General features: G+C 35.4%; 1 protein-coding gene across 3 annotated transcripts in view; it reads right to left on the bottom strand.

Annotated features, from left to right (window-relative positions):
• The window catches only part of LOC149568053 (Haloacid dehalogenase-like hydrolase (HAD) superfamily protein), a 132,560-nt gene extending 123,666 nt beyond the window's left edge, over positions 1-8,894 (bottom strand). For all 3 annotated transcript variants that reach the window (XM_089821061.1, XM_089821059.1, XM_089821060.1), the window contains exons 1-2: positions 8,580-8,894; positions 8,414-8,484 (exon numbers count right to left, since the gene is read on the bottom strand). In XM_089821061.1, the coding sequence (XP_089677187.1) occupies positions 8,414-8,484; positions 8,580-8,849 (341 nt within the window). In that variant the 5' untranslated portion in view covers positions 8,850-8,894. The remainder of the gene's footprint in view (positions 1-8,413; positions 8,485-8,579) is intronic.
• Between the last annotated feature and the right edge of the window lie 6,331 nt (positions 8,895-15,225).

The raw sequence follows: 15,225 nt of genomic DNA on the forward strand, positions 1-15,225 counted from the left end.
TTGTCACAACGGATTCACTCCCCCTCTCATTTGTACTTTCCTTCTTTGGGCCTAACAACCTTGATCGTTGGAGAATCAAGGGCAGATCTGAAGCGTGGCACTTACCCTTTTGATGATTAAAACATCCCAATTTTGAGCTTTTCTATTTGAATAAATCTACTCAAGACTCGTGATATAGCCAGACTCCACCATTTACTCCATCCCTCAAATGGGAAAGAACATCCTATATGTAATTCTTCATAAGGACATCCATACAATCCTCAACACACTACTTGACAAACCCAACTATGAGAAAGGATCCCCATATCAGGTCGTGATCTCAATCCCACCCCACATAATTGAAGGACTTGAGCAATACAAATCCACAAAGCCCGAAGAATACCGACATGCAAGAACCTATCACAGAGAAAAAAAAGCAAAGAAGAGGCAAGAGAATATGTAAACTATATTATCAGACCGAAAGAATAAGAGATAATTACAAAAGATCAATCCTTATAGAAGGAGACCGAAAACCTAAAAGGGAAAACCCTAAGAGGTAAAATACATTTAATAATTGCTAATTAATTATTAAATGGAAATGCAAAGTGCATAAAGTGAAATCTTAAGAAGGGAGTAAAGGTGATTTAATAAATTAAATTAAATTAATGCTTTACTCTAACAACCCCCTTAAGATGAGCAACAATGCAGCAACAAACAATGCCAAAAAGGCAAGGAAATTACAACGCAATGTTGAAAGCAAACTTGGGTCCTGACAACAAGGCCTGATGAGGTACCCAATCACAACCAAATCTCTATGAAACGGAGAAATAGAAAAAACCTAGTGGGAAAAACCCTACTCCAAAAAGAGATAACAAGAAAAGAAGGAATGAAGGAAGGACTCATCACTGAGACCCCCCAAGGACAACTTCCTTCACCCCAAGCATAGAAGGCAGCTGAAGGTACACACGAGGATGCAAAAGATTTAGTGAAGTCGTATGCAACCTGCTCAGTAGTGGGAATATACTCCAAGCTCAAAGTGTCATCCTGAATCAAATGCTTGAAGTGCATGTGAAGCTCAATGTGTTTGGTCCACTAATGCTCAACTGGTTTGCGGGAAATGTGTATAGCACTATGATTGTCACACCACAAAAAGGTGGAACTATCAAGAGAAAATCTAAACTTTGTCATCAACTATGGAAGCCACAAAACCTCTTGACTAGCAAGCACAACTGCCATGTATTCTACCTTTGTAGATGATAATGCGTGAGCATGTTACTTCTTGCAAGACCATGTGATAGGACCAAAACCAAGACAGAAGACAAATCCAAAAGTAGACTTGCGATCATCAATATCACCAACCCAATATGAGTCTATGTAAACAACAATGTGAGGATACCCTGATGTATAGTGAATGCCATAACATATAGTACTCTGAATGTACCTCAAGATACATTTGGAAGCTTGCCAATGACTCTCATGTGGATCACGTGAGAATCGAGAGACAAGTCCAACTGCAAAGGAATTATCAGGACATGTTTGTGTCAGGTATAATAAACTACCCACAAGCTGTCTGTATAAGGTGGAATCCACTATAGGAGTAGTGCAAGTGGTAGATAAAACAACACCTAACTAAAAAGGTGTGGAAGCAAGCTTGCAATCAAGCATGTTGAATCTCTGAAACATATCAAGAGCATACTTCTACTAGAGTATGGCTATCCCATCCAAAGATTGAACAACCTGTACGCCCAAAAAATAGTGCATAAGTCCAAGGTCTATCATCTCAAACTGCTCTCTCAAGGCTCGTTGAACACTCTGTATCATGGAGGATGAGCTACCTGTAATGATGAGGTCATCTACATAAAGCACAAGTATCAATAAGTCAGCCCCATGGCGCTGAATGTAAACTGTAGGATTGAAATGACACCAAGTGAATTGTGAAGCAATCAAGACGGAATCCATTTTCTCATACCAAGCCCAAGGGGCCTATTTGAGACCATAAAAAGACCTCCAACGCCTGCATACCAAGGAAGAGTCCTGCACAAAACTGTGAGGCTGCTCCATATAGATCTCCTCATGAAGGTCTCCATGCAAAAAGGCACTCTTCACGTCTATCTAAAAAATTGTCCATCCCTGTGAAGCTACAAGAGAGAGTACAAGGCGAATAGAATTCATCTTGGCAACAAGGACAAAGGTCTCAGAGTAATCAATACCCTCAACCTGTGAAAAACCCTTTGCAAGAAGACGTGCCATGTACCCGTCAATAGAACCATCTACAACATACTTGATACGGTACACCCACTGGCACCGAACCAACTTTCTTCCTTTCAAAAGAGGACAAAGATCCCATGTGTGGTTCTTCATCAAAGAAGAGTACTCCTCATCCATAGCCCTATCCCACTCTATGTGTCCTGTCGCCTATGAAAAACTTTGTGGATCATCTGTAATGGCATGACTCAAGAGGCCAATACCAGTGGTCTAAGCACAAGTATGACAAGAATTTTTCGGATCACCTGCCATAAGTCTTGCTGCATCAACAGTATCACGAGCCCACTTGGGCACTCGCAGAACCACTAGTGGAGGTGGTGAAGGGGGACCAATATCAAGATTTTCCTTAGAGGATGCATACCCCTGTGGAGCAGTAGAGGAGGTATTGGGTAGTGAGGGAGTAGCTAGTGATGGTGGCTCCATTTGAGGATAATACTCATCAAACTGAACATCTTGCTGAAACAAAACATCTCTGGAATCAGGGTCAAACAACCTGTATGCCTTCACATCCTCACAGTAGCCAACAAAGATGAGTGGTCGGCTCTTCTTCTCCATGGCTTCCCGTTGAGCATCTAGAATAAATGCCCAAGCCTCACTAACAAAAATGCAGAAAGTAGAAACATCAGGCTTGACATTAGTCGAAGCCTCCTCAGGAGTTAAGTGTCGCAATGCCTTGTGAGGCATCTGATTTTGAATATAGTTGGCGCAATTGATAGCCTCAGTCCAAAATGAAGAGCTCATAGCTCGAGACTATATCATACAATTGGCTATCTCCTGTAATGTCCTATTCTTTCTCTTTGCGACCCCATTCTGCTAAGGGGTATGGAGAACTATGAATTGATGTTGTAAACCATGCTCAATGCAAAAATCTTTGAAAGACTGATTCACATATTCCCCCGATTGTCAATGTATGTATGCCTGACAGAAAGACTAGACTACTTCTCCACAAATGTCTTAAAGATTCGAAGTGAATCAAAGACATCAGACTTGTACTTCAAAAAGTACATCCCTATGCATCTAGAGAAGTCATCTATGAAGGTAAGCACATATCGAGCACCTGAAAATGGAGTGGGAAATGACATAAGATCACTGTGTATCAACTCCAATGGTGCCTTAGCATGTGTGGATCTACCTGCCAGAAATGAATCTCTGTGATGTTTGTCAAGTGCACAACCTTGACACACACCATTAGTACAAGAGATCTGAGGTAGCCCAGTCACTAGCTCTTGTGTACTCATCTGTTGTAGATATCTGTAGTTGAAATGGCCAAAACGGTCATGCCAAAGCTTTCTCACTATGTCGGCATGAGCAATGAGAGAAACAAATGTAGAATTGGAGCTCTCAAAGCCATCAAATTGAGATAAGTGAGACTGAAGATCAACACTCCCAGTAGCAACAACCAAATCAAGATCATGGAGGTCTATAATAAACACATCATGTAGGGAGAACTCAACTATCTTTCAAGAGCCAGAATGACAAATTTGAAAGATAGACAGGAGGTTCATAGAAATGGAAGGAAACAAGAGAACATCCTGAAGTGAACCACCTTCTAAAGAGATAGTTCCTGAACCTGTGACTGAAAGTTGCGTAGAATCGCCAACTACAATCGGTGTAGTAACACTCTAAGCAAGTGAGGTAACCAAATCAGGTGAATGTGTCATATGGTGTGAAGCTCTGAAATCAAGAATCCAGGTAGTTGTAGAAGCCAAAGCTCGTGCAGAAAGAGCATGTCCTTTCCCTGAAGGAGGAGGTGGTAGCTTCGAAAAAGAAAAATTGTGCTGCTCCATGGCCTCCTCTAAAGCCTCAAGACGTTTCCAACACCTGCAAACTGGATGTCCTTCCTTGCCACAAAAACTGCAAAAATCACTTGTGTACTTCTTAAGCTTGGAGGAAGACTCACCAAACTTAGAAGATTTACCCTTCTGAGAGGGTTTCCGAGCATCTAATTTAGGAGTAGGCTTGGAGGAACTCTCACTACCTACTGAATCTGTCTTGTGCTTCGGTTTCTGCTTCGGCTTCCCTGTAGATGTCTGAGAAACCAATGCATGTGTCTTTGAACCGGTGATAGTATCTAGTTATGTAAGCTTAGGCTGCTCTCTAGTCAAGCGATCACAAAAGACCTCAAGAGTGGGCATAACAAATCTGGGACCCAAGGCATCCATAATGGAATGGAAGGTAGAAGAGAAAATCTATAAGTTTCCTTGAAGCTTTGATAGAATCAGAAAGATGCACTCCTTATCTTCTTTTTCTTTTCCGCATCCCTGTAACAAAGTTCTCTGCTGTTTAAACCTCATAAGAAAGTCCTCAATAGAGAGGAAAGCATCGGGTACAAGAGAAGTAAAGTCTACCTCAATTTCAAGTGCTCTCGGCTCACTGATGGTGCCAAACAAGTCATTAAAATTGTCCCACACTTCTTGAGGAGTGGAACACTCATCAAGATGAAACTATAAGCAGCCTGAAACACTCAAAGAAATCAGACCCATGGCTTCATCCATCTTATTCCTGTGCTGCAAAGTCTGGTATTGACTTTGAAATACTGGTTGCACTAAATCTAAGCAAGACCACAAACCCTTTGAACAGAGAAACCGCTACATATGACGTTTCCATGTGTCATAGTTGTGTAGGTTTAGAAGTACTAGACAATAAGAGGTCTCGGCCATTGTTTTAAGAAGGGGTTTTGAAGTTTTCTGATATGCTAATATTATAATAGAAAGTAATAAAAAAACCCCCCACAATGCAAAAAACTAAACCCCAGCTTGCAAAAGGAATGTGTATACAAGAATAGAGAAAAATGCTTCAGTTCAATATTACAAATACTTGGTATAAAATACTAGTGAAATGACAGAGAATGTGGAAAGTGCTCGAGAAGAGCTTTTCGGCGCTTTTTCCAAATCGAAAAACGGAGTTATAACGAACAAGTTACGCCCCCCGGAAGATTGAAGACATCATCAAACTTCAAGTACACAGTATGCTCAAGTTATAGCCAAAAAACTGATAGGGCCTCTGAAAGGGCAAAAACAAATTGAAAAAACACATAAAATTTGCCAAGGGCCTAAAATTTTGGACCTCGGCCCACCATGTGACCTCAGGCTGGGAAAGGAGGTGCGTAGGTGGCCCGCCGGCAGCACTCGAGCAAAGACACCGGCGAAGGTGGCGCATGCTAGAGGAGACACCGACGGAGGCGAGGTTGCAGCTACGGCTAAGCAAAGGAGGTGGACAGGAGGCACAGCGGGCGAAGGCCGGACAAGAGGATAATGGTGCGTGGGCCACATTTTATGGCGGCACAGTAGTCACTCCACCCTCTGTGTTGGTGTCATGTTTTTAAAAACCGAATATGTTTTTTAGAAAAACACTTTTTAAAAAAAAAAATTGCAAAAAATACATCGAAATTCGTACCAGAGGTCGTACGACCCTGGTATGCAAAAAAAATTGCCTCCCAAGTCAACATTGTCCAAAATCAACAAACTTTATATGAAAATGGAGGTTTTGACACCTTCTGAATCTAATCGTGAGGTCTGTTTAGCCTCAAAGTGCTTCAAAAATCAGATACCCCCCTATTTTCAAAGAAAAAGCCCAAAAAAATCAGATCTGTTATATCAAACCCTCGTTCTTCTTTTTCTCCAAATACTGAACAAGCTAAAACAGATCCAGCTCTAATACCATAAAAGATTTGAGCAATACAAATCCACAAAGCCCAAAGAATACCTGCATGCAAGAACCTATCACAGAGAAGAAAAAACAAAGAAGAGGCAAGGATTTTGCTCTAAGAATATACAAATTGTATTATCAGACTAAAAGAATAAGAGATAATTACAAAAGATCAATCCTTATAGAAGGAGATCAAAAACCTAAAAGGGAAACTCTAGAGGTAAAAGACATTTAATAATTACTAATTAATTATTAAATGGAAATGCAAAGTGCATAAAGTAAAATCTTAAGAACGGAGTAAAGGTAATTTAATAAATTAAATTAAATTAATGCTTTACTCTAACATAGCATTGGAGACTAGATGCTAAAGCCCAACATCAACATTTGAAGCGCCCCAATCATAACAAAACTTAAATAAATTCTCTTCTCATTCGCCAAATATCATAGCAAGATAAGTTTATATAAAAAATAATGCTTTGAATTTAAATATACATTATAGAAGCAATTTAAATCTATGTTGCTTTTGGACTTGTCATTTCAATGTTTTGAGCACATAAAATGAATTGGACAAATCGTAATACAAGATCTAAGCAATTAGTTTCTAGGATTAATTTGTCAAGACTAAACCACTTGGTAGGTTGATCAACAAGATCACGCCATCAGGAAAGCCATCACAAGGGGATTGGGCCATTAGATAGGCCATCCTAGGAGAACCAAGACATACCATTGGGCATTTGGGTATTATCAAACCACCTTATTCAAGTTTTTAAAGCCAAATTTTATGGCACAAACCTAAAATGTTCTCAAGATTCTATCTTTGCCAATTATAAGAGGCCTAGTTCTATTATGTGATGCATTTTTTGACTTATCTAATAAAATGGAATGTGTTGACGGGTGCATGTGTTACCCAACTTAGTTTGGCATTCTATTGACTCTTTGGTGATTTATGACCTGTAGATTACAAGTAGTTGAAGAGTCAAGAAAATGATGGAATTCAATCCCAAGCTTCTAGAACACCTAATCGTCCTATCGATAGTCATAAATTAGATATCTTGATAACCATTGGAGTATTTGAATTAGTCTTGATGTAGAAGTTAGTTATCCTTGTCATGGATGTATACATCTTGATATTATCTTCTTTACTTCATATCTAACAGATAGGAGTTCATTATCACCTTAACATAGACTGACCCAAGAAATTGAATTTGCTTGTCCAGCTATATCTACTACACCACAGCATCTCTAGTGTTCTCATAGCAAAAGGTCCACATGACTTTAATGCATTATTCATCACCTCCATGCATTTGGACAAGGAGATTTTTTATTATGAAGTAAGGTGGCTTATTTTTTTAGCATGCATACTATTCTACTTGTCTAGGAAGCACGCTACAATTGGTATAGTTGGTCTTCTTTCTCAGGTCAGCCAGCTTTTACGTAAGCTTCTTGCTTAGGTCAGCTAGTTGTTATGTAAGTACACCACCCAATTGGAAGATGGGTTTAGCATGATTGGGATGCCATTGAGGTTAATTTGGTATCATATGTCATGTGTCTCACTATCTTGTCTTGTATATGTGCTTTTTATTAATGCATATTTCAGGTCCTTGTATTGATGTGTTGTAGCATGTTGCAAAGTCTCGGTTGTTTCGATATGAGATATTAAAGTATTACTATGGTTTTAATGTGTGTTGCGGAAGTGGATTGCCTTGGTCAAATTTTAATATTTATGGGTTATAGATTTGACTATGTCTTTATGTGAATGAACAGGGAAATGCACTTAAAAGATAATCAATAGACTTGATTGTAAGATTTCCCATTTTTAACATAGACGCTATTGTTGACATGCAAAGCATTGGCGTGTACCAACGCATCGTGTCTATTTTCCAGCTGAAACTATTTTTTCATCTTCTTTCACGTCCAAGTTCTATTTTTCATATCATTTGATGCATTGGAAAGCGTCTTCTATTGGCTCTGAAAAAACGTTGATAAGAGCATACAACTAGGAAAACCGTGAACGTGGGAAGATAGAATTTGGCCATGACTGACCGGGCAAAAAATGATGGCATTTGACTGAGCTATCATTTTATATGAAAAAAGTTGTATGCGTACAAAATGGAGGAGAGGCAGGAGAGAGAGGGGTAAAATTCCAATCAAAATTAACAACACAATGTCCAGAATTTGATCCACTCTTTGCACAATTCAAAGTTGTTTATAAAGAAACTTTGGCTCTTGGTCACATACACTCCCGGAAGTTAATAAAATCATTTCATTCTACTGTATGATAAACCAAGCATTGCAGTAGTTTAGTCTCACTTAGGAAAACACCCAAAAACAAATGGAATTTAGCTGATTATCTGGATCCTAGATACTCATGGCACATAGAATTGCATAAAATGTACGACTTACAGAACATTTGGCAAAGAATAGTGGTTGATAAGTTAACACTTCTGGGAAAGGTGGAAAACAAATTTGAGTTATTAGGAGAGAAGTGAAGTAAAATAGCAGTTGGGAGTACTTGTCTTACCGCTCTTTCCCACCGCCAATCTTCAGCAATTCTCCATAAAGCTCCACGTCCCAACTCACATTCAAGCCTTTCTGCGCAATTCGAAATTGGGCTCAGGCAAACTAATTGGAAAAGAGGCACTGAAATTTGATATAGACGAACGATGGAAAAATAAAAGACGCCAAACCTCTTGGAAGGCTTCATTGAAGGAGACTCTGTGACCGTCGCGCTCTGTGTCCACCAGCACGCCATCACAATCGAAAAGGAGCGCTTCAGGGAGAGTCAGAGCCGCGCACTTTACCACTCTTGCACGTCTGCTGCTACGCAATTTGGGGCTGCGCTGCCCATTTGCATTGTGAAAGTGGAGCCGAGCGAAGCAGAGTATTTGCTTCCCTGTGCAATAGATTGGATTCGGTCTTAACAAGAAATTGCATGGCGAAGTTACTCCGCCACCCATGCTCTGCTCCTCCCTTCCCCACTGACCAGATAGAACGTTTCACCCGGGCCACATTTGTGTTCGACTGGATATATTGATCATTTTCAGTTGTTTGTTTCTGCCCATTTGCTCCTCTCCTTAATCACTCCTGTGCTCCATTGCATGATCACGTTTAGTATGTGCTCTAATGAAGTGGGCCTTTTAGTAGCTTGTTACTATTTAATTTTTCAATTTAACTAACCAATTAATTCATGGGATTAAAAGATTAAAATAAATTTTAAATGTTCATATTTTTTCTAATTTTTTATTATTTTACCAATCATAATTTTCATTCATTTTATTGGATAATTCTATTTTTGAAAAAAAATTAAATTTTTCTAACAAAAATAGAAATATTTTTCTAACAACTCTATCATGTATGTATTAATGAATGCATTAATTACAATTTTATCTTTTCCACATTTGTGATAAGTGGATTAACTTTTTGAAAAAATAATCATTTATATCTGAATGTCTAATCAATATTAATTATCACTATTTATTTTTCTTACCAAGTTCAAATATAGAGTTAAATGTTTTATATTTCTTATTTTAAATATATTTATTATTAGTTTTATATTGATGCTTATTTTTGTAATTTGTAAAATGTTATTTCTTTAAGTTTGCTCTATATTTTACTAGCTACTATTTTCCAATCTTACATTGATATCAATAAAATAATAATAAATATACTAATAGTTAATTATAATTTGTTTTAGCAAATACTTATATAATTAATTTAATTTTAAAAAAATTAAATCATTGTGCTATAATATTTAATCTATTATTTATAAATTTAAAAGTATATAAATTATGAGGAATTTGAATAATAAAGTCATATATTTTTATAAATACTTATATATTTTAATTTTAATATTATTTTATAATTTTAAAACATATATTATATGAAATTTAGATATCATTGTTATTTAACTTTGAAAAACATTTATCAAACTTTGAAGTTTTTAGTAAGTATAATTATTATTGAAATGACATAGTTATTATTAAATGTTCAATATTCTAGTACTATTAAAGTAATAATTACAAGACTTAGTTTTTTACATATGAGACAAGTCAAAATTGAATAATGATCTATAATTTAGTCATAAATCAATCATACCAATACTATTACATTATTTTTATAAGCCAAAATTGTTATTATGTTATTACGAACGTTATTATTTTTCTTTGATTTGTTGATCTTAGATTTATATGATTTAAGTCAAAAAGACATTTTTATTATTTAAATATTTCTTAAAATGACATTAAAATTTCTATTTTCCATCTACAATAAATTATCAAAGTTTTAATTTATTTAGTTTAATGTCAAAATTTACAAACTATAAATTTTACCATTAAATGTACAACTTCACAAACTTCACTCATCTCCTACCCGACAATCCACCACACTAATAAAGGCAGGAACTTTGGTGCTTGCGCCCCTTGTTTTTTAATTTTGTTATAATGAAACCAAAAATTTAAGTAGTACTTATATAAAAAGAGAGTGTAATGGTCAAAGTAATACTATAAAATAATAACAATACTATAAAATAATATATGGAAGAACATAAATCAAAGGACATGATAACTAAATTTAATTTAATAGTAATGATAAGGTATAAGTATTGTTGTTAGTATATTTAAGGTGGTGTATCTTAGATATTATTTATTTAGGTCGTAATTACACATTACTTGTGTTTACTCAAGGATTACATAGGAATTTTTAAGAGCATCTTCATTTTAGGAGGTGTTATCATGTTACTATATTTCACTTTATATGTGGTAACTCCACTTCTAGTGTACTTATCATTTTATCACTTTTCCTCTTTCACATATATGCAACACTTTCACTTTTCCATTTGAGATAGACAATAGGTAGTTTCTTGATGCAAGGAGGAGGTGGTGATGCTTGTTCGTAATACCAAAACTCTTATCACTAGGCTTCTTCCAAGCCTTCCAAGCAAATTGTTTCCAGTCCCTCAGGACTCTTCCAAGGTTAGAGACTAGGTGGTTGGCCTTTCCTCATGCCACACTCACCTCTATCAAGCATCTCTACCTATATTTTCACCAAAACCCAAACAATTATCCTTCACACCTCCACTACCTTACACCCTCCAAGATCTTTCACAACACCATATTCCAAACTGCTTCCAAAAGGCTTAAATCATAGCCAATAAAGGGATTTCAAACATGCAAACGGTTCTACACACCTTGGTGGGCTTCAAACATCAATACTTACAAATCGATATATGAGGCTCTTCCTTGTAGCCCTACCTTAGGGGTTTTAAGGTAGGAACTCACAGTCTCTCGAAACAATTATCAAAACTAAAGAGTGATTTAGGTACCCAATACCTAGCTTGACTAAACTTCAAAAACATAGATTCCCAACTACTTACTAAGGTATATAACTTGCAAGCCCAAGTCTAAACAAATAGGCCTAAAACACAACTATTAACTCTGAACTTACTAACTCTCCAAAGTACAATAACAAATGAACTTCAATACACTATTACCTTACCAAAGCCCTTCAAATTACTAATTTTCAGCTCCTAGTGATTGAGTAGATGAAAGATCCACCAAACCCTTGCCATTATGAGGGTTTCCTACTACATATGACAACTGCCTCACTAACTCCAATATCTCATTGGCTCCATTCTTCAAAATGGTTCTTCAACATCCTAAGAATGTAAGCAACCTTCCTAACATTCGTGCAGATCATACACAAATTTTTGCCACATTCCTAAATTGTTGATTCACTATGTTTTTATTGCAACAGCAGGTCATTGCTAATTCTCAGGCATCTCCATTACAAGAAACAAAGAGAGAGGGTCAGCTTTATAAGTTGACAAACTAAAACACCCAAGGGGACCTTTAAGTCTTCTCAATCTTTATAAAATGAAAGTATGCAGTAACTATGATTAGTTAATCCGAAACTATAATTAGTCTATTGTTCAACTAGTGAATACAGAGAACTATATCAATAACCTCTGATGTTAGTTATATATGTTGCATTAATATTGATACTCAACTTCATTATCATATACAAGGAAGTTTAAGAGTCACCAAACCACAAGATATTAGAGAAGAACAAGGATTGTAATCAAATGATGGTATATCAGCAAAATCTCAAAAGAAATGATAGATTTATTATACACCTTCATACATCATGCTCTGCACTTTTCTTCTCTACATATCCTCTCTATCTCTCCACATGAGATTTTTTTTTTTTATACAAACACATGACCTTTCACCTCCTCTAAGAGGTCGTCAAAGATGGATGATTGTTCACCTTCCACAATTTGTCATTTTTGCAAAAAAAATGTTGATAATAACTTTTTGTCAATTTTACATTTTTTGTGCATTCTTCATTTTATGCTCTAATATGCTTTCTTGGCACCTTAAATAGGTCCAAAAGTTCATCATGACATCTTAACACTACATTATACTCCATTTATGCCCTTGCATGGCATTTTCCATAGGTTTACTCTCTTTGACCCACATTGACATAACCATGGTCAACATGACCTTAATTGAACTCTTAACAACATGAATTGAAATAACTACCTCTAATCTAACATGACTCACAAGCATACTAATTATGAATCAAAGTTCCATGGGAATGGTCTGAGTGCTCCCACACCATTTCTTGATTATCATATCATTAGATTACAATACTTGTCATAATCTTATGTCTTACTATGTTTGTACCTTCATTTTTAACCAAGAGATTGCTTATGTCCTATCATTGACTCTATTGCATTCTTAGTGAAGATAGATTTTATTCTACTAGTATTTATTCTCTCTTGTTATTGTATTTTTCATTAGATCTTTAAAGGTTGAATGACTATCTCCATAGTCAAATCTTACATGTTATTGGAGCTTCTTGAGTGCCATTGGATAATCTCTTAAGAGATTTGAGTTCATGTTTTGGATTTTTTTAATGGGTCATGTTTGCAGTTTTATGTTGCAAGGACAAATTGGAGCTTCTTGGGCCAACTATAAGGCCATCATTGGATTTGGAAGGTTTTTTAGTCAAAATCATCTTTTTTTTCCTCAAAAGGAGCTCCAAGGCCAAAGTTACATCTGCTTCAAGTTTGGAGTTTGTTGCGAGACTTGGGAGGTATATGCAATGTTGTATTACTTTGGATCAAAATGGTCCTTTTCATCAGACTCAAAGGGCCCAAAACTCCATGGTCATCTATCTAATCATCCAAATCAGAGAAATTACTTCAAGGCATCAAAAAGTTTTTCTCCTTGTCAATCATATGGATGTCATTATTAGAAGAGTATGGTTTCTTAATTTTAAAAATTTCTTTTTTACCAAATATTAAATTAAAAATAAAAATATATATGTTTAGTTCACAATTTCTATAATTATAAAAAATAATTTTAAATGTTTAAAAAAAAAATCAAAAAGGGACATGCATATGTTTTTTGTATTAAAGGGATTTGAACTCAATACCATTTAATTGCCTACATCATGGCTATGTCATTATACCAAGTATTCTTTGATAAATACCTATGTATTTGTTAGGTATTAGCAAATATTTCTTTATTTTATACAAACTTAAATATGTTTGAATGTGGTTCTCTTATGTACCAAATATTTGTAGTCTGTATTTATAAAGTGAATTAAAGGAGAGAAAGTCCCACCTAGGGCCCCACAATATATATTTATTAAGTTTTTCTAATGAAAACTTTTCATTTAATATAGAATTTAAAAAATAGTGTTGCACTCACTCTAACTTCCCCCCCCCCAACAATTTGCATTTTTAGATTTGAATGCAAAGTTTGGAGGCACATAACTTGGTCATATGAGCTCACTTTTTTAGTTGGGCTTATTTTTCATGCTCCATATAGTGTTGAAAGGTGGATTTTGAATTCGATGCACAAATTTTCTAAAATACGAGTTTTTCATAGGTGTGGCTAAGCAATCCTCATTTTGGAAATATCTAGGGCTTCATTCAAGCACATATTAGTTCCTTGTTAGCTGTCACTTTTTAACGTGCATATTTTTTATTACTTATTAATGTTATTAATTTATAGCTATTATGAATAAAAAGTTTACTTTCAACACTTGACCTAATTTGGCTTATTTTGGCAAATCCATAGATCTCAATTAGGTATTTTTACATAGTGATTTGTGATTGATATAACCTAATTGAGGCCACTATAATCACTGGAATCACAGGTCCACTTTGATTTTGTCTTGTGTGGACATTATAATCCCAATAGTAGAAATTTTCAAATTATTTATTTAGGGGGTTTCTTTATTGATTGAGTTTGTTATGTGATTATGCATTTTGTTGTCTTGTGTGTTTTTTTTTTTTTTAAACTTGAAGGGTCTCCTAAATTTCCATATTTAACTCTAGATAATTATGTAACATGAAAATTAAATGCATAGAGTGAACTGATGGAAAAGGGGTAAAAATGTAATGTTGATGGAACTATTTCAAAATTTTCAATTCCTAAAGCTAATCCTAATCTAAAAACATATTAGCTCATTAAATTTCTATGAATCTTTGAATAATGAGAAATGTGTGTGTATGTACATCTACACATGTGTACATATACACATATGTATATATATGTGTATATATACATATTATATATACACATATGTACACACACACACACACACACATATCACTTGATCTTATATTATAAACTATAAGACAGTCAAAGAAGTTTGGTGCAAACTTGCTCGATTATGTGGTAAAGTTGGTGAGATTAGAGGATACACACTTTATAGTGATCTCCTATACTTGGATCCAAATAATTCTAATACAATCCAATACTATTTCAATAAGGGAAATGAGTTGATAGCACAACTCAAAAGTTGTCGCATTGAGAAGATAATGCACAATTGGTTCTTTAATCTGTTGGGCAAACTTCATATAAAGTATGCAACTTTTTTTTGTAGTTTCCCAAAACATCCATTTAGAGTGGGAAGTTCTTATGCTATACCACCATTTGATTCATCTTGGTAAATTTGATTCTTGTACAATTAAAGTTGATCCAATGGGTATTATTCAATCATCCAAGTCACATATTTTGGTGGCAAGACATGAGAAAGGATCCCAAGAAGAAAAAGTAGTCAAATTTTAAGCAACACAAATAATAGGCCATAGTCTTCCTCTACTCAAAGGAGATTCTAGGTCTCCTCTTAAGGGGGATCACAAAAAATATGTCCAATTGTGCATATTGTAAGAATATAGGATATGAAGAATATTATTTTTATAAGAAGAATATTGATGAATTGAAGCATCTTTATAAAAAAAATAGTCATTTTCCCTTCAAGATTGTCTCTTTTAGCTTCTTCTTCGAAACAAAACAAAATTGATAAGGAAAAGAGTCA

This window comes from Cupressus sempervirens, chromosome 3, assembly GCF_028749045.1.
Source record: "Cupressus sempervirens isolate cs-2001-9-10 chromosome 3, ASM2874904v1, whole genome shotgun sequence".
NCBI lineage: Eukaryota > Viridiplantae > Streptophyta > Pinopsida > Cupressales > Cupressaceae > Cupressus > Cupressus sempervirens.